Source organism: Macrotis lagotis, chromosome X (genome assembly GCF_037893015.1).
Source record: "Macrotis lagotis isolate mMagLag1 chromosome X, bilby.v1.9.chrom.fasta, whole genome shotgun sequence".
NCBI classification, from domain to species: Eukaryota; Metazoa; Chordata; class Mammalia; order Peramelemorphia; family Peramelidae; genus Macrotis; species Macrotis lagotis.
In genome coordinates this window covers 525,876,183-525,897,357 of record NC_133666.1, presented here as the reverse complement: position 1 = coordinate 525,897,357, position 21,175 = coordinate 525,876,183, and the positions used below count along the sequence as shown (strand labels likewise).

The window sequence follows — 21,175 nt, the reverse complement described above, 5'->3', positions numbered from 1 at the left end:
CAGGTAAATGAACTTTTTCTATGTAGTTTATCTTAATTATACTCTATACTTCTTTAGACATGCATTTCAAAAGGGTGAAATTAGTATAAGGTATATAGATTAAAAAAAGTTTGATAAATTTTTGCTGTGCCTGATATGATACTCACTCTATCTTTGTGCCTCTTCATAGGCTGGCTGATCAATTTCCTAGGCTTCCATATCTGAATCACTTTTTTCTTTCAAAGTTTTCAAATCACTTTTTTTTCTTTTATCACCTCCTATATGACTCCTTTCCTGACCCCCGCCCCCAGCTATTAGTGCTGCCTCAAATTTACTCTGTGTTTATTTTAGCTATGCTTATTTGTAAAGATGCTTCAGGGTAAAGAGTCTTTTTCTGTTGTTTTTGCATCCTCAGTGATGAGCATAGCACTTTTTAAAAACTGGTCTTTATAGTTAGATAGTTAGGCTGTTGGATCAACATGCAGGGCATCCCTGCTTTGCTGTCCTGAATCTTCTTGGTGATCTCATTACCTCCCATAGATTTAACTATTATCACTATGCTAAGGATTCTCTAATGAATTTATCCAGCCCCAACTTCTCTGATGACTTCCATCAATCTCACATCTCCAACTGTACAGTAGATATCTTGACCAGATAGCCTGTGGATATCTTAAAACTAAACTCGTTTATAACTGAACTAATTTTTGTCTGCCAAACCCTCACCCTCTCCCTTCCAAACCTCTTTATTATTGTTGTTGTTGTTGTTGTTGTTTTTATTACAAAGATAAGGTTCATAAACTAGGTATTATCCTTGACTCTCTCACATGTCCATATTAAATCTGTTGCCGGTCCTGTTGATTTGTCTTTTAATTTTTATTTATTTAAGGCAATGGGGTTAAGAGTGACTTGCCCAAGATCACACAGCTAGGCAATTATTAGGTGCCTGAGGCCAGATTTGAATTGAAGTCCTGACTCCAGGGCCAGAAAGTAAGTATTCTATTTACTGCACTACCTAGCTACCCAACCTGCTGATTTTTAAAAAAATTTTTTTTAAATTTTATATATTTAAGGCAATGAGATTGAGTGAGTTGTACAAGATCACACAGCTAGGTAATTTTAAGCGTCTGAGGCTGGATTTGAACTCAGGTCCTCCTGACTCCAGGGCCGGTGCTCTATCCACTGCACCACCTAGCTGCTCCTGACTTGTTGATTTTTAACACTTCTTTAATACTCCTCCTTCTCTCCTCTGACATTGTCACCACTGCCCCATCATCTCAAACCTAGACTATTTCAAAAGCCTGCTGGTTGGTTTGCTTGCCACAAATCTATCCTCCACTTAGCTGTCAAAGTGATTTTCCAAAAGCACAGGTCCAACCATGTCACTCTTCTACTTAATAAACTTCAGTGCCTTTATATCACTTCCAGGATCAAATGAATAATTCTAGTAAATGTCAAGGCCCAATTGCCATCCTCTCCATTCCTCATCTTTCTAGTTTTTAAGAAAATCATATTATTTCTTCACTTGAATTGTAGAATTAACTTTAACCTATCAGAGATAGCAGGAAAACTGGTGTGAAAAGTACACTTGACAAAACTTTTATCTACTTAAAAACCTAAGATTTACTAAGCCAGCAAAATGGTATATATACATACATACATACATACATATATATATATATATATGCACATACAGAAATATGCATTTACAAATACATATGTATGTATGTGTTATCTTGTGTTATCTCACAAGGTTAAGTGGCATCAATAAAAAAGAAATAGATGAAAATGATTTTTTTTACCTGCAAATATCCATAGATTAGGTAAAATACAAAAACTCCTGTAACACATATGAAAAACTGAGTAGGTTTGTTAAATTTGCTGAGATTTATGCCAAGTACTACAATGTCATCTATTGACTTGATATGTGGTGACATAGCTTGGGCTTTGGAAGAGACACTGATAGAAATATATTTTCTGGAGTTGTTGAATTTCAGATCCATTGTTCTTAATTCGATGCATTCAGTGCTTATGGAGCTACTTTCCTTATTGCTGAATTCTTCCTTGGAATATTGACCAAAATCCTAGAGAATGAGAAAAACCATGTGAAATTCAGACCCCAGGGTGATATATATATATATATATATATATATATATATATATATGGTTACAAAATTTATTTTATCTTACATTAAACATTATGTTTTAAAATTACATAAAATGATGTCACTCACTCTCAATAGGAAAGCATTTATTTACATTTCATAACATCAAAATATATGTGCTTATGCTCATAATTCATCTTTGCTTGTTTAAGATGAGGGTGAAGTCACAATATTAAAACAGCCTGTGTCATATTAATTTCCTTGGCAACAAACCAATAGACAACACCACTTAATCCTAGGATTATACATTTAAAGAGTTATATATACACATGTATAAAACATATTTTCAGCATTATTCCAAAATAATAGCTATATTGTAAAATACATTATTTCCTATGTTAATTTGTCAAAATTGTTAAAATGTCAAAATGAACAAAAATCAAATTTTCATTTTTGATGAAATTCTTTTGAAAGTAAAAATATTCATTGAGTTTTTAAATGTAAAATTTCAAAGATAGTATACAGAATATACAAATTAACTTTTTAGGGTTATATAGTCATTAACTTTTTTTTTTTTTTTTTAGTTTTTGCAAGGCAAACGGGTTAAGTGGCTTGCCCAAAGCCACACAGCTAGGTAATTATTAAGTGTCTGAGGCCAGATTTGAACTCAGGTACTCCTGACACCAGGGCTGGTGCTCCACTGCACCACCTAGCTACCCCTAGTCATTAACTTTTTAATCAAACATTTTTTTAAGTGGCACAGTAGTCCAATTATTCATTAACTATTTCCATGAAAAACTCTTTGCCAACATCCTCAATAATTAGCACCAGAGAAAATCATACAAAACCTTCTTCTGACAAATTCCACCTGTGTAACCTTGGACAAGTCACTTATTTCTATGATCTTCAGTTTCCTCATTTCCAAAATGGGGCTAATAATGACTGTAGTACCTATCACCTAGAATTACTGTGAGGTTCAAATGAGATAGGATATTTAAATGTAAGCTATTTATTAGTTTTATTAGTTATTTTAACTATTTAAAAATAATACCAGACTTGGCATAAGCATCCAACAATTATTCATAATTCTATTTGCACTAAATTTTAAGGCAAATTAAAAGATACATATGCTGATTGAAGTGTCTGGTCATGCCAACCTAGAATTGAGGGAAAAAACCCAACCAGCTCTCAGAGATTCCCATTCATTTCCATGGTAAGAGTATTAGAAAGGTAGTTGGGCAGGACAAACTATTCCTACACAATTTTCTTTTTTATAAATCTCCTCAAGCATTGGCAGTCTAAAAGCACTATTTATGTTCCACAAGCTGCTCTGTCACTGGAGAAAATGAACCATGGTCAACCATACTTTCATTCATACTATAAAGAAAAACCACAAGATAGAAGGAAGCTGAGCTAAATGGAAGAACTATTTTTAAGTTTGCCTCTGAAAATAATTGGCAAAGATAGTCTTTATCAGTTGCACAAAGGCAACAAGAAATATCATTCAATAGTCTACTTTGTTATCTAGTCTTGAAGGTGTAAAAGGTGAGTGTAAATAAAAGGTAGCTGATGTTTATAAAGTAACTTCTGTTGTATTGGATGATTTAGGGAAAATTCTATTAAAAATCTTGAGAAAATTCTCTAAAATTAATCTGTAAATAATATGAGTAACATCACATAAAGGCAGATGAAAATAAGTTAAGTTTACGACTAAGAAGTAAAGAAGACTTCATGCCTATATATTATAAACATTTTTCCTCCAAGGAAAGCTTTAAAGATTAAGATAGAGCAATTTACCAAAAACTATCAAAAAATTAATTTGAATTTATCTTAGACAGGATTGGTTACCAGTATGGGAGTAACTTTGGAATTGTCTTTGCAGAGTAAATCATCGGCTAATTAGAGCAAAGGTCAAAATTAATTCACATTAAAAGAAACAAGAAATTTGAATAGACAGTGTTCAAGTTCAGTATCTTCAAGTCAAATTCCTCAAATAAGGATTAACTTTGAAAAATGGAAAATACATTAAAATAAAGAATAACTGTAGTTATAAACTATATCACAGAGATATTTAACCAACAAAAGAATCATGATAAAGAGGAAGTCAAAAAAATTCTAAGAAAAAAGTTGAAAGGTGTTGGATAAGTACTAAAAAAAAAATCATAAAAAATGACACTGATGTTTTTATAGTTATCAATGTAGAAATCATTTCCAAATCAGCTGTCTATGTAAAGACCCTATATAGTTTAGTCACAACCCATTCAGAATCAATCCTTAGCACAATAATAATGAGAGGTTTTCAGTTGGTCAATCAATAAACATGTATTAAGTGCCTATTATGTGCCAAAGCACTATGTTCAGCCTTGGGGATATAAAACGACGGCAAAAGATTGTCTCTATTCTCAAACAAGCAAAAAAAAAAAGTTAAATTGGAGATAATAAATAGAGGGAAGATACTGGAATTAAGGGGTATGATTGGGAAAGATTTCCTAGAGGGGTATGATTTTAGTTCGGATGTAAAGAAAGTCTGGAGACAGAGATAAGGAAGGAAGAAATTCCAGATACTGGGACAACCAGGGAAAATGCCTGCAGTCAGGAGATAGTAAAAGGAATTGAAAGAACAAGATATATCAAAAGATTAAATGGGGGGAATAGAAGGGAATAAGATGTAAAAAGCTGAAAAGGGGTGTGGGGGGGAAACAGGTTATGAAAGGCTTTGAATGCCAAATAGAGGAATTTTATATTACATTGGATTGCCCTCTAGAAATCTTAAACTTAACATGTACAAAATGACTCATTACCTACCTCTGACACCCCAAATTCTTCTCTTGTCCAAACTTCTTTCAAATTTGACAGTACCACCATCCTCCTAGTCACCCAGGTTTACAAAATAGGTAATATCTGCATAGAGAGTCACTGGAAGTTATTGAGGAGGGGGATGACCTGGTTAGCCCTTCACTTCAGGAAGATTAACTTTGGACCTGAATGAAGGATAGACTTTAGTGGAAAGAGACTTTTATCAGGCAAACCAACCAACAAGCTATTGAAAGAGTAATAAGGGCCTGTAGCAGAGTGGTAACAGTGCCAGCAGAAAAAAAAGTGGGGATATATAAGAGATGTCACAAAGATAAAATTGATAGGACTTCACCACTGATTAGATATCGAGGGGGATGAGGAGTCTAAAACAACACATATTTTGTAAACTGGGTGATTGGGAGGAAGGTAGTACTATCAAAAGGGAGAGAAGTCTGGAAGAGAGAAGAGTTTGGAGTATTGGGGGAGTTAATGAGTTGTTTTGGACGTGTTAAATTAAAGACAATCCAATTCAAGATTTCCAGTTAGCAGTTAGAAGTATGAAAGTGGTAGTCAGCAGAGAGGTTAAAGCTGGGTAAGTGTATGAAAGAATCATCAGCACAAAGATAAATGAAATCATGAGAGCTGATGACATAACCAATTGAAATAATATATACCAAAAAAGAGAGAGAGAGAGAGAGATAGAGAGAGAGAGAGAGAGAGAGAGAGAGAGAGAGAGAGAGAGAGAGAGAGAAAATATGGCCCAGAACCAGACCTGTGATTTGGAAGAAGATTCAGCAAGGAAACAAGAGTTGTGGTGCTTAATTGAAAGGATGGTATAATTTTCAACAATGATAGTGAAGTTTGTGCTGGGATGTCTTTGGGAGGAAAATTATGGTTTTAGACATGCTGAATTTGATATGCCTCTAGGACATAGTGTTATAAATCTGGTATTATATATTAATAGTCCAAGAGGTGTATAAGGAGCCACAAAATAGGCAAAAATTAACAAATAAGTCCCCCAGAGTTATCACATAGGATGAGGGAGAAGACATAAAAAGATTATAATCTACATTGATAGAGGGGGTAACAAATCCTTGAAATTATTGAAAGTATTAAAGGATTTACAGAAAATCAATAAATAAATCAACAAATTATGATAGTTGTATATAATACAGGAGCATTTAGGTAATGTAAAAATAAAAGATCACTAAAATTTCATTTCATAAACTTACATAAAAATCTGTATTCAGTAAGGGCTTCTGAATAATAATACAGCTTTTAACAGCAATAGCTTTTACTCCCCATTCAGGATTAATGAGTGAGAGACATAAGAGAATACTGAAGAAGTTGACCAGGGATTGTAGTATCATCCAGAGGGAACTAGTTCTCAGTGAGTGCCAGAAGATAGAAGAAGTGTAAGAAGGAGATGAAGGTATAAAATAATTTTCCTCCCTTTGTATAATTCATTTTAAATTGAGAATTCACCTAAGAAATGAAAATCTACATTCTCTTTCTTGGTACTCTCAGCAATTCCAATGAGTTTAACAAGCATTAGTACTGCATCCATGTTTGCTTTTTGGATATTTCCAATTATATTTCCTGGAGACATCTTAAACCTAATATGTACAAATCTTAACTAATTATCTTTCCTCCAAAACCGTTTCCCTTTGTAAAACTGCTTTCATTCTTTCTGTTGAAGGCACTATTCTTCCAATTTCCCAAGTTTATAATAAAAACTCATCATTATCCTGGGCACCTTAACTCCACTTCACAGATCTTATCAGTTACCAAATCTTATAACTATCTTCACAATATCACTTCTATCTGACCCTTTCTATTCACAAGAGTCCTAGCCTTAGTTATGGCTTTCATCACTTCTTGACTAGTTCATTGCAAGTCTCCTAAATGATTTCCCTTCTTCAAGTTTCATTCTACTCTGGTCCATTCTACAGATGGGTGTTCAAAGGATTTTCTTTAAGTGTAAATCTGCTCATGCAACTTTCCTACTCAATTAATCACAGTGATTTCCTACTATTCTAAGATAAAATATAAACTACTATATTTAGCTTTTAAGGTCTTACATGTCCTGACCAAAACCAATCTATCCATTATTTCCTGTTCTACCATCTTTACTCCAGCTAACTGATTATCTCTTTATTCCTTACTAATAACACTCCAAATCCCACATTTATGTTTTTGTACTGGTCCTCTCCAAGCTTGGAATGTTCTTCCTCCTTATATCTACCTTATGGAATCCTTCCCAAACTATACTATATTTAACAACATTTTATATATTGGCATTTCTTAAATTTATATTTATATTGTGTATACTTTAAAATATTCATGGTCTCCCTCTGGGGGAACTATAATTAAACATCTCCTTCTTACACTTCTATCTTCTGGCACTCACTGAGAACTAGTTTCTTCTGGATGACATTACAATCCCTGGTCAACTTCTTCAGTATTCTCTTATGTTTCTCACTCATTAGTCCTGAATGGGGAGTAAGAATTTTCTTTCCTTCTTTCTTCTGTCATCACTGCTGTTTCTAAGGTGTCCCTCTTTTACCATCACTTAGCAATCTTTCCTCCTTTGAGGGCGACTGTGCCCAAATTAATTACACAATTCAAGTCTTGGTGGCTGTTACCTACTGATATACAATAAGTATTCTTTACTTTCTCATTGAGTTGTTCTGGCTGGTAGTCTCTCTCCATCTCAAATGTCATCCTCATACTTAGGGCACTTCAACATACATACTGATGTTTCCTCAAATTTCTCAGCTACAGATGGTGATGATTATAGATTTGTAAACCTTAAAGTGCTGCATAAATATTGATTATTAAGATATTATTCTTTTAATCTTGTCACCAACCTCAAGTATTTCACTTCCCATGTTCAAGAACTTTATTATCTTTTATGATTCCATCTATTCCTATGCCTTACTGCTCCAAAGGAGTCACCATGATGTCCAACCCCTTTATCTCTAAGTCTTTTTCCAGACTAGCACTTCTACTCCCAACTCTCCACCTTTCCTAATGACAACTCCTTGATGAATGAACTCTACACTATCCTCTACTCTAGAATCCCCTACCCCCTTACTCTATTACCAATTATTCATTGCCACAGTTCAATCCTAGATTACTTCCACAATCTCCTTTTATTCCTACTCAGCTATACTGTTAAACAGACTAAATTATGAAACAATCTAGAATAATTTTAGCACAAATTTATTTTCTCACCTCAACTGGGACCTCAATGCAACATGGGAATCCTTCAAATTTTCCCCTAATCAATTCACTATCCCTTTTACCACAACTGTTCCAAATCTCTATTCTATCCTCTCACCCACCCCTCTTCCAGCTGAGGACTTCATACTTCAACTTAAAATCTCATACCATTCTTTGAGAGTTCCATCTTCCTTCTCAACTTCACATCAATAAATATTTATTAAATGTCTACTAGATGCTAGTACTGTGCTAAGCATTAGGGGATACAAAAAGAGGCAAAAAGCAATCCTTGCCCTCAAGAAGTTTACAAACGAAGGGAGGAGAAAACATGCCAACAAAAGCAAGTTTTATATGGGATAATAGAAAGTAATTAATAGAGTGAAAGCACTGAAATTAAGAGCAGTTTGGGGAAAGCTTCCTGGAGGATGTAGGATTTTAACTGGATCTTAAAGGAAGTCATGGAGGTAAGCAGTCAGTGGAATAGGGAAAGCTATTTCAAGCATGGAAGAGAGCCAGAATAAAAAAAAAAAAGCTTCAAGTTGAGAGAGATGGAATATTTTATTGGTGGAAAAGCCAAGAAACAGTGTCAATTGATCAAAGAATATATGTTAGGGAATAAGGCATAAAAGAAGTTGGAGGAGGCTAGGTTATGAACGACTTTGAATATCAAACATAGCACTTTGTATTTGCTCCTAAAGGCAACAGGAAGCCACTGGAGGTTACTGGGTTGGGGGCGGGTGGTGATGGTGACATGATGAAGACTTGCTTTTTAGGAAAATCACTTTAGTGGTTGATTGGGGAATAGATTGGAGTAAGACACATGAGGGAGACAGATCACCAGCAAACTTTTGCAATCATCAAGATTGCAAGGAGGTAACAAGGGACTATACTGGAGTGGTGACTGTATCAGAGATGAGAAGTTGTCCTTTTTGAGTGACGGTGCAAAGGAGATGTCAACTGGTCTTCACAACACTTTGGATAGGGGAAGAAGTTAAATGAGAGAGTCAGTCTAGAGTCATCCTAGACTGACTTTTGAGGCTGAGGGAGGGAGGGATGTTGCTTTCTATAGTAACAGGGAAGATAGGAAGGGGTGAGGGTTTAGGGGGAAAAAGAAAAGTTTTGACATTGAGTTTAAGATGAGAACTTGGGATATCCAGTTTGAGATGTTTGAAAGGCAGTTGGAGATGTGAGGCTGGTAGTCACTAGTGAGATTGGAGCAGCAAAGATTGATTTGAGAATTATCAGTGTAAAGATGGGAGTCCATGGGAGCTGATGAAATCACCAAGTGAATTAGTATAGAGGAAGAAAAGAAGAGAACCAAAAGAAGAAAAGAAACGAGGGATTTGTAAGGTACGGGGAACATGATCTGGAGGAGAATACAACCAAAGAGAAAGAGAAGAAGAATCAGTTAAGAAAACTAGGATTAAGTGATATCCTGGAAATCTCGCATGATCAACAGTATTAAATGCTGCAGAGGTTAAGGAGAATGAGGATTGAAAAAAGGCCACTGGATTTTGCAACTAAAGCGATCATTAGTAAATTTATAAAGTGCAGTTTTGTTAGAATGATAAGGTTGGAAGGCAGATTGCAAGTTGAAAGTGGCTAAAAAGAGAGTGAAAGGGAAGTGGAAACTGCTGTTATAGATGGTCTTCTCAGAGTTTGGCTACAAAAGGCAGGAAGAGATATAAGACAATAGTTATTAGCATGGATGGAAGGCTTGAATTATAGTTTTTTTAAGGAAGGGAGAGACATGGGCATAATTGTAGGCAGGAGGAAATGAGTCAGAGAGGGAGCAATTGAAAAATAAGTGAGAATGAGGATGGCAGAAGGAGTAATCTGTTGGAGGAGGAAAATGGAATTCCTTAAAAAAGTAGAGGGGTTAGCTTGGTAAGGAATAAGGTTACTTCATCACGTGAAATTGGTGGAGGATCATCCCTGATTCCTGTCATTATCTCCTCCTTTACCCAATTCTCCAAGGAAAACAATGTCCAATATTCATTTCTTCCTCTTTTTTATCTATGCTTGTGTCTCCCCTTTCTCTCTTCTAGTTCCTCTAAAACCTGGCCTCTAAAATTTACATTTAATTGAAACTGCTTTCTCCAAAGTTATGAGTGTCCTTTTATTTCTTGTTTCACTTAGGACCCTATCAATTCCCATGGGTTCAATTACCACCTGTCACCTCTTATGCTTATGATGCTAATCAGATCTATGGATTTAGCCCTATCTAGTTTTTTACCTTAGTGCCAAATTCATAATATAACCTATCAACTGGGTATTTCAAAATAATATTCCATTAATATTCCAAATTTACCCAAATCCAATCCATTTCTACATTTAAATATTTTTAAGGGCACTATCCTACTGCTAAATTTATAACATAAGTGTAATATTCAACTCTTTATTAAAAATACAGATTTAACTAGTTCTCAAATCTTGTCCTTTTCTATCTACAAAACAGCATTCACATTTAACCCTTCTCTTCACTCAACTACTATCTTATTTACGTGCTTCTTCTGGAGGAATTTTTCAGTCTACCTAGAATTAGGATATTTCTCTTTCAGCTTACTTTTGTGTTTATTTATCTTTATACATACTTACATGTATGTTATCTCACCCATTAAAATATAGGCTTTGTAAAGACAGAGGGTGATTTTTTTAAAAACTTTTTTTTGTATTCCCATTTTTAGTGTCATTCCCATTTAGTCTTTCATGTAACACATGGTAAGAATTTAATAAATCCTTGCTGAATGATTAAATAATGTCCCTATGCCTACTCTTGTCTACTTTCAATTCATGGTACATAATTGTTATATTAAGTTTCTAAAAGGCAGTTTGTATCATGTCACTACTTTGAAATGACAATGACTTTGCTGTTTACTGTCTCTGTCTTTATCCATGCTGTTTTATTTTTCTCCATAAGGAATGCCACCACTCTAGCTTTTCTGATTACTTCAAAAGTCAATTTTAGATTTATTCTTTGTCCTTGTAAGTCTAATGACCTTTCCCTAAAGCATTCTAGCCTATCACACACATCAAGCTTTTTAAGCTATTTTTATCCCTTCACTTAAATTAAGATTGTAAAGTTACTGAGCTCAAGAAAAGGAAGTATGATGTGATGGAACTAAGAGTTGGCAGAAAGGGGTGGAGCCAAGATGGAGGAGAAAAGGTAAGGCCTCCCCTGAGATCTTCCAAATTCCCCTTCAAACAACTATAAAATAATGCCTTCAATGAATTCTGGAGCCATAGAACCCACAAAAGGACAAGGTAAAACAATTTTTTAGTCCAAGACAATTTAGAAAGTCATCAGGAAAAGGTCTGTTAGACCAGCATGAAGGTGAGGCAGTCCCATTTAGGAAATGCCCTGGCAAGACAGCAGTAGGTTGCCTCTGTAGCCAACAGCAGGTCCTTGGGTGTAACTGAATTGGTGGCAGCAGCTTCTAGAGCTCTCAGCCCATATACAATAAGGGGGTTAGATGGAGATGTCAGAACTTCCCTACTGTCAGTGTTTGCAGGACTGTTGCTTTGACTATACCTAAATATAAGCTGTAATCCTGGGTTGCAAATCTCAGGGTGAGGAAAAGCACAAGCACAGCAAAATTGGAACTTGTAAGGGCAGTAGAGACCCTGGTCACAGCTCCAGGGTATAAAAGAGTGCTCATGGTTGCTCACAGACTAAAGTAGAGGCCAGAAGAGTTGTAAATAACTTTAGATTGAACCACCTTAGAAGATCTGAAAACTTAAAGACTCCTAGAATGAGCTCTTGAAAATAGCTGCACAGAAAACCTAAAGTTTGATATGGTGCTACCTCCATTGTGGGAGAAGAGTCCAACTTTAATATAAAACTAAAAGTCAAGTAGTAAGCTGGAAAAATGAGCAAACAACAAAAAAAAGAACTTGACTATGGAAAGTTATTATGATGATAGGGAAGCTCAAAACACAATTACTGAAGACATCAAAAGTGCTATATTCAAGAGCTCAAAGTAAAATGTAAATTGGTTTAAGACCCAAAAAGAATTATTGCAAGAGTTGAAAAAGGATTCTGGAAATCACAGAGGATAAACTGGGAAAAGAAATGAGTGACGTAAGAAAATCCTGGAAAAAAAAAAGAAACATCTTAAAAAACAGAATATGTCAATGATAAAAGAGCAACAAAATCCACTGAAGAAAACTACTTTAATAGCATATTGGCTAAATGGAAAAAAAGAGGTACATAAATTCACAGAAGAAAAGAACTTCTTAAAAAAGTAGAAATGACCAAATAGAAAAGTAGGTACCATAGTTTACTGAAGAAAACAATTGCTTAAAAATCAGAATTAGGTAAGTGGAAGTTGATAATTCCATTTATCATCAAGAAATAATAATAATATAAAACCAAAAGAATGAAAGAATAGAAGAAAAAAATGTGAACTCTATCATTAGAAAAAACAACTGGTCTGGAGAATAGATTCAAGATGGGTAATTTAAGAATTACTGAACTATGAGAGTCAGGGTCAAAAGAAGACAAACACATCATCTTTCAACAAATTATCAAGGAAAACAGCCCTGATATCTTAGAACCAGAGGGTAAAATAGTAATTGAAAGAATCCACCAATCACTTCCTGAAAGATATTTCAAAATGAAAACTCTCAGGAAGATTATAACCAAATTTCAGAGTTCCTAGGTCAAAAAGAAAATATAACAAGCAACTAGAATAAAATAATTCAAATACAGTGGAGCCAAAGTCAAGACAAGGCAAGGTTTAGCAGCTCCTATATCAAAGGACAGGAAGGCTGAGAATATGATATTCTGACATTCATTTTTATAAAATTTTGAGTTTCCAAGTTTTCTCCCTCCTTCTCTTTCCTTCCCCCTCCCCAAGACTGCAAAGAAATATGATCCAGATTTACATGCACAATTATTTTAAACATATTTCCATATTAGTGAAGGATACTCTAGAAGGCAAAAAGAGCTAGGATTAAATCAAGAATCACCTACCCAGGAAAACTGAGTATAATCTTTCGGGGGTGGGAGGGGATATTCAATGAAACACCAGTACTTTCAAGTATATCTTATAAAAAGACCAAAGTTTAATGGAAGAGGTGACTTCCAAATACAAGATTCAAGAGAAAACATCAAAATGTAAATAAGAAAGATAATGATAATTGTAACTCCTAAGAACTTTCTCATTGTTTAGGATTTAAGTCAAAGCTATCCAGTCATATGAAGAAAATGCTCTAAATCATTACTGATTAAAAGAACTCTGAGGTCCTGCCCCATATCAGCTTGTCTAAAATGACAGAAAAGGACAATGACAAATGTTAAAGGTAATGAGGGAAAATTGAGAAACTAATGCACAATTGGAGCTGTAAATTAATCCAAACCATTCCTTTTTAATTACTGTCCTTCAGAATCAAAGACGACCATGGTGTCAAATGAATGATGGCATGAAATGCACAATAAGGGCAATGTTGTGCAGTGACACCCTTCTTGCTCTCTTTTCTAGAACTATTTTCACTCAGTGGCCTGATCTAGTAGGAAAAATAGGATGTCTGGATGCTATGGAAGTTGTTGGCCTTTAGAATGCGAGTCCTTCCCAAATCAACAAGGCACTATGGCATTTCATCAGTGCTGAACCTAACACCATGGTAATTTTTGTTGACAACTTTGTGACAACATAGTATAGCTATCCTGCCTCTTAATGGTCTCTCAGTAAGGGAAGTGAATTGTTCTACTCAGTTCTGCAACTATTACCCCCCACCATTCCCCTGGAATAACTCACTGGTTGGCATCACATTGTCTTAGGATAATATGATCATCCTTGAACCTCTGACTTCCATTCTTCATTAATGAAAACATTCTCGGCAAATTCTTTTGCTCTGGTCCATCTTGCAACGGTCCAAGAATTTCACCTCTTGTATTACAATAAGACTGCCGCCAAATGTCCCTTTTAATAATCATGGCCCCAGTCCTGAAAACCACAAAAATAGAACCGGGGTACTATTCCATTATTCATAGCTGGGATATTCAGGCTACTCAAGCCTGTTTTGAACCCAAAGCAAACACTTTGGCCCTGAGAAATCCTCAGCTAAGAGCATCAAGGGTGCATGGAGAAGGAGGGGCTGGGACAGGGGGTGGCTCACCTTGAGGAGGCCTGCCAACTTGATCTCAAGATTCAACTACAAACTTTTTAACTACAGCAACTTTAATATATGTTATCAGAGTGGGAATTATCACAGCTGCTAGTACCAGACTTTCCCTCAATGGATCCTCCTTAAAAGATCTAAAGTGTACTCATTCCAATTACAGGGCCTTGAAAGAGTTATGTATTGTCACTACATCCCCGGTGGGGAATGGATAATTTGTGTACCTGCTGTCTTCTTTGGATGTGGCAGCCATTAGAGCAATTTAGAACTATGTCCAAAGGTTGATAAAATGACATAGCCTTTGATCCTGCAATACCACCACTAAAAAGATTAAAAATTTAAAAGGACCAATGGGTCCAAAATATTTATAGCAGCTCTTTTAGTGGTGACTATCAAATGGGAAATGGCTGAACAAGTTGTAGTATATGATTGTGATAGAATGCTATTGTCCATATTGTCCATGTAACAGATGTTCTCAGAAAAACCCAGAAATACATGAACTATTAGCAAAATGGAGTGAACAGAATTGGAGAATATTACACACAATAACAGCAATATATTATGATGATCAACAGTGAATGACTTAGCTATTCTCAGCAATACAAAAATCCAAGACAATTTTTTTTAAGGTTTTTGCAAGGCAAACAGGGTTAAGTGACTTGCCCAAGGCCACACAGCTAGGTAATTATTAAGTGTCTGAGACCAGATTTGAACCCAGGTACTCCTGACTCCAGGGCTGGTGTTTTATCCACTACACCACCTAGCCGCCCAATCCAAGACAATTCTAAAGGACTTATGATAAAAAAAAATGCTATCCATCTTCAGAACTGATGGAATCTGAAAACAGATCAAGGCAATACTTTATTTTTAAATACTTTAAACTTTATTTTAAAATGGGACTTATATGGAAATATTTTGTAAGACTGTGCAGCTATAACATATCAATTTGCTTACCTTCTCAATAAGGGGTCAGAAGAGGGACAGAATTTTGAATTCAAAATTTAAAAAAATTAAAATTGTTTTTACACGTAAGTTGAAATAAAATAAAATATTAAAGAGAAGGGAAAATGTACAAGAAAAATGTTGATATGCCAGATCCAAATTTTGGACAATAAAGGGAAATGCATATTAATAGTTAGCAGGGATCTGGGTTTGTATCCTGCCTCTAACAATTATTAGCTATAAATGTGACCTTGGTTGAGTTGTTTAACCCAAGTTTCAGTGTCCTCATTTTAAACTAGTGTCAAGTTTCAGAGGTCAGATTTGAACTGTTTTCTTGACACCAAGGTCAGTGTACCACCTACTTGTCCTCAGGAAAAGTGTAAAATGGAAATAATTATACCTATGTATAAAAATGGTAGGGTATTTCTCAAGGTAGCTTTTAGTTTTATTAATTTTTATTTTTTTATTTTCTTTGGCATTTAAAAAATATTTATTACTCCACTGTTTAGATAAGTCTCTTATCGAATAAACTTTTGAAAAGCATATCAATTTATATCTTTGTAATTATTATACTTGCAACCTGACAATTATTGATCTTGAAATGTCTAAATAAAATCAGATGATTTCATTAAGAGTAGCCTTGATGATACTCATCTTCTTTTTTAATTGCAAGGCAATGGGGTTAAGTGACTTGCCCAAGGTCACACAGCTAGGTAATTAAGTGTCTGAGGTCAAATTTGAACTCAGGTCCTCCTGATTCCAGTGCTAGTGCTCTATCCACTGTACCACCTAGCTGTCCCAACATTTATTTTCAAAAGATATATGTATAAAGTATAAGTGTGTTATCTGAAGTTCTAAACTTTTAAAAGTTGTACAATTTATCCTTAAGCTTACAGGCAATAATAATAAAATGTCAACACAGTCAACACTGGTTAGTGTTACTCTTCAAATGACCCTATGAATTATCTAGAAAAAAATCTTCAAAAACGAGGTCCAAATACTCAAAGGTTAATAAAGGAAAAAAAAATGTGTGACCATACAAATTCAACCCATGTATGGTATCTACTGAGATCAGGTTTAAAAAAATCCCACAACACATGTGTTTTCTTTTACTTCATAACTTACTTTGTATCTGTCTGTAATATTCTCACAAAAGTCATTACTTTCTCTTAACATTCAATAAAATTAGCCATGCCAAAGATGAGTCCACTAATATAGATAATACAATAAAAACACATAAAAAAAAGGTTGGCATAGGACTCTATTTTAGCAGGACTATTTGCAGTTGAGAGGTAAGAAATCCAGCTATGGGAACAGGGAAGCAGCATCAGGCCCTCCTTAACTTATAGGGATAGGACATATCTAAACAGCTAGAACCTAGAACTTGCTTACCTTATGAGCATGCACAACAAATATCTATTGAACACTAATTTGTGAATTTGATGTTTTTAATTAGCATGGTTTCTGATTAGTTTATGTGTTGGACATGTGAAGCTATGGTCCTCTGGAACTTGAAGGAAAACTCATGCCAAAAATTAAGCATTTCCATGAATTAGACTAAGAAAGAATGTAATGGATATGAAACAAATTCTTGAATTTACCTTGGGCAAAAGCTTCATTAATTTCTAGGCAATACCTTGAAAATTTCCCTTAACAACCACAATTAACTTCTTTCTGTTTAAAATTATTATTAATCAGAAATCTATTTTTCCACTCTCAAAAAGCATCAAAGATTAGACATTTTAGAAAGTTTACCTGATATGCTCTTGGGGAAGAGAATATCAAGTGGTAATGCTACTTCCTGCTTTGTTAGTGACTAAATCTTTAGACCATCTAGAATATTTATGAAGTGGGAAAAGGAAGAATTTTGCTGTTGTAATGGTATGGCTTACTATGGTCAACAGTCTAGTGAATGAAATAACCAAAATTCCTGGATTAGGCTACTACCATGACTCTAGGCAAAAATATCATATATTAAGTTTGATGTAACATACATCAAGTTAATTTGTGAATCGTGATGGGGGGGGCAGAGAGAAAGCGACAGACACAGACTGAGACAGAGAGACAGAACTGGAATAGCAACATTGCTAGCTACACCTGGGTACTTTCAGTCTACTAAAAGACTGTTCTTTTAGTCTCTGACTCTGTGGTTGATTCAGTGCAAACTCTAACCCTAGCATTATTACTTGAGCAAGGATCTGGGATGCAAATATTTAAAATACTGACAAGTGGCAAGATGGGAAAACTTTCCTGAAGTTCCATCAGTCCAAAGAAAGGAGGTATATAATTCACTATATTAGGGTTCTAAGATTAACCACTCCATTGAACCATAGCTTTTGGAAGAACTTCTCTCTTTTAAATAATAGCGAAATTTCTTTCGTGTTGTTGTAAAACATTGATACTTGTACTTATTTTAAATTTTAATAGTAAAGTGACAAAGAAGTAGGCTTAGAGCAATTGTGTGTAAAGTACCATAAGAACTCTTCCCTACTTCTTGACATTCTGTTTTTTGTACCATGCACAACTATGTGGATCTTTATAATTAGTAGAAACTCTGAAATGTTGTTTGCTTTAAAGTTGTTTCTTCTTCCCAGCTGAATCTTTTGGGAGTTAAGATTACAGTTCCATATTCATTTTACTAAATGTAATGTAAGCAGAGGCAAAAAAAAAAAAGTCAGAGAAGCCAAATTACTAAAAGCATGTTTTCGCTTTATCCCAAATCAGGCAACGAGGGAACCAGGAAACCAGAGGCAAGTGATTCAGGGTGGAAGAGGAATTTACAAGAGAATGTAGGTATAGATGGTGAGAGTCTAATGGATGTATTGTGATGAGACAAAGTTTTTGATGGTTTTTGGTCAGAACTTAAAGAATTAAAGGTTAGAGTCTCTTTTTTCAGCTATCAGTGATAGAAAAAACTTTGTTCAACAAGTCACTCACTAAGTGTAGTAAAATTTAATAGTAATATATCAAGCACAAACTCTAAGCTTAGAGGATTTGTACCATTCTTAACATTACATGCATGAAATCACAGAGCAATTTAAAATGACAAGTCTGTATATACTTAATGGCCTTAGAGTAGTCAAAATGAACAAAATGTAACAAAAAATATTTTTAAAAGGTCAGAAACATACAGATTTAGAAAGAAAATTCCTGAATATAAAGAAATAACATGTTGGTTAATTTTAAAAGACTCTAAAATAATTTTTATTCAGTAAAGATATTTAAAGTTGTCTTCTATAATGAATACTATTAAACCAAGGAATTACACCAACATTTATCGGGATGAACAAAATTTAGCTAATCTAAGGTATTATTACATCAATGATGTCATTTTGGTAAGTTGTGAAATCCTATCACTGTTTTACTTCATAACATTACTAATTTCTAAAAGGACTTAGGAAAAATCCTAAAATGTTAATTTTAAAAAATTAACATGATCAAAAATTAATTTTGCTTTTATCATTTCACAATTTCTTATAACCACTCAGCACAGTAATCATATAGGAACTCCCACACACCTAGGAAAACATGGATCCTTGATGTACTGTTATGTTATCCACTACCCTATTAAAGTTAGCCAAGAAATTTAGGAACTTAAGTTTCCCAAAAGCAGAGTACACTTCTGATATTTTAGTTGAAGGGTTCCTAGAACAAAGGCTCATAGGATTTAGAGCTGGAAAAGACCTTAGAGAGTACTTAGCCTAACCCCCTCATTTTTCCAGACATTACAGAGTAGACATTTAACAAATGATTTTTGAATTGAATTGAAACTGAAGCTTAGGTGAAAAGAATTGCTCAGAATCATATGGGGATTAAAAGTAGCAGAAGTGATATTTGAACCCAGGTCCTCTGACTTAAAAATCAAATATATTATGTCTACTGCATCATTCTGTGTACCTTTTGATGGGTCAGTAATATCTACAATGAAAATCAACCCTTTGAAAGGCCTCAATTATTATTTAACCACTTAATCTGGCTCCATTTTTTTTACTTAGTTTAAAAATGTCCTCCACCAATGAAATAAGTTAGTCACAAATGATATGCTAAACCCAAATGGTGAAGACATTCCATTCAAGAAAGTTTGGTTCTGGTTATGTAAGTTGTGATAAATGCAGTCATGATTAGTACGGGTTAAAAGAAGAACCAGGTTATGGTTGACTGAAATCACAGTTAAGCTACATGAAAAGCTAACATTCTCGTTATTCTTTTATTATTTCTGTTCCAAAGTACTCAGCACTAACATTAGTTTTAGAATTTTTCTTTTCTGGGGCGAGCCACTTAACCCCATTGCCTTACAAAAGAGTTTTTTTTTTCTTTCCTGGTATACAGTTATGATTTCATGGGGATCGGGAACTCCTGGACAAAAATAATAATGATAATTCCTTTTGTTCCTAAGGCAGAGGATTGCCTCTGAAAAATAACTAGTCTAAACTTTTATGGATTTCAAGTTCTTTAACCTCAAAAGCCAAGTCAAATAATTGAGTTTTCAAGTTTTTTTCTCCCCTCTCCTTCTAGCAATTAAAAAACCAAACATTTTACCATTTTGGTAAATTTTAAATTGGGGGAAGGGCTATATAAGTGACTGAAACCCAATTATGTGGAGACTGGGCACTTGTACAGCCTCTTGCCATTCTTCGTGTTTTCAAAGCAGCCTGTGCAAAGCACTGCAGTTCTGCTGACTTGACTTAAATATCGTAGCACACGCGTAAAATGCATCTAAAGAGCCCAATACGTGGATAGGAGGCGCGTCCTCATCCATTTACCGCTCTCGGGCGCACTTGCGGCTCTAAAGGCCCCCCACGCGGACAATCACACCCCTCTGAGCGCACTTGCACGTCGGCCCCCCACCCCGCGGAGGGCTAAAGCCATATTCATCTTCACAGCGGGTCCTGGACACGCAAGTGCTCACGGGACGCTTCGCCCTAGAATCAGGAAGTGGTCATTAAACAAGGGCTCCGGCGCCCAGGCGGCGAGGGGCCCGGGCAGAGGCACCGCAACCAGCTTCGGGCTGTCAGAAAGCGAGGAGCCGGGGCGCCCCGGTGTGGGCCCGCGCGGGGCAGGGGCTGGCCTACAGAGGGAAGTGTCGGGCGGGCGGGGCGGCAGGCAGAGGCCGCTCTCGCCTCAGGCAGATGCGGTCACCTGGGAGGGTCGCCGTGGCCCAGGAAGCTCCGTCGCTAACCCCCCGTCTCCGCCATCGCGGCCTTCAGCCGCCGCCTCCTCCGCCTGGCTCCGCATCGGCGGCTCCCAGCTCCCGCTTCCGCGTATGTAAATGACGTCGCGCGTGCGTGCGGACGTGTCTCGGAAGGGCGCGCGTGCGCAGTCGAGCCAGCGGAAGGGGACTGGGAGCGGCGGCGCTGCGGCCCCGCCTCCTGCCCTCGCTCCAGCTGGGGGGGCTCCGGGCTGGGCCACCCTCCCCCTCCCCGGCCCCGGGAGCCCGCGGGGTGCGTTACCTCGGAGCGGCCGCGCGCCGCTTCCTGGCTCTCCCCGCCGGCCTGAGGGACGAGGCGCGGCGGGGCGGCCGCCGGGGTAGCGGCGGCTCGCCGGCCTCCTCTCGCTGAGCCGCCGAAGATGGCGTGGGAGGGCGGCGAGCGCCGAGCGGCTCGAGCGGCTCATCCTCCCACTCGGCGCTCCCCGCCTGGGCCGCGTCGCCGTGCCTGGGGAGGGGAAGCGGCGGCCCCGGGCGCCGCACGTGGCCCCGCCCCGGGCCCTGCCGGGGCGCCTGGGCCCGCGCCCGCCCGGGAGCGGAAGTGCCCGGGCGGCCCCGAGCGCCGCGGAGCCCCCTGAGGCGAGCCCTGGCCGTGGCCTTGGCCGTGCCCCCCGGCGCCAGTCTGGGCGGGGCGGCTCGTGCAGGTTAAGGGAAGCGGGACACCCGACTTCTCCAGGGTCACACCCCAGTAAGGAAGCCCAGCTGGAACTTGAACTCTGCTGCACCAGGAGCTCCAGCTGCTGCTTTTTTTCCCACACAAGAGAAAAATGAAGTCCAAAAAGGTTTAAAATGACTTGTTTAA

At 36.9% G+C, this 21,175-nt stretch overlaps 1 protein-coding gene across 5 annotated transcripts in view; it reads right to left on the bottom strand.

The window, feature by feature from the left end:
- Window positions 1–20,732, bottom strand: part of SLC35B3 (solute carrier family 35 member B3) — a 60,283-nt gene extending 39,551 nt beyond the window's left edge. The window contains exons 1-2 of one of the 5 annotated variants that reach the window (XM_074208119.1): window positions 20,618–20,732; window positions 1,779–2,060 (exon numbers count right to left, since the gene is read on the bottom strand). In XM_074208119.1, the coding sequence (XP_074064220.1) occupies window positions 1,779–1,979 (201 nt within the window). In that variant the 5' untranslated portion in view covers window positions 1,980–2,060; window positions 20,618–20,732. Of the gene's footprint in view, window positions 1–1,778; window positions 2,061–4,886; window positions 6,093–13,861; window positions 14,934–20,306; window positions 20,424–20,617 lie in introns of those variants that run through there. The other 4 variants (XM_074208116.1, XM_074208114.1, XM_074208118.1 and 1 more) reach the window with 4 other exon arrangements.
- Between the last annotated feature and the right edge of the window lie 443 nt (window positions 20,733–21,175).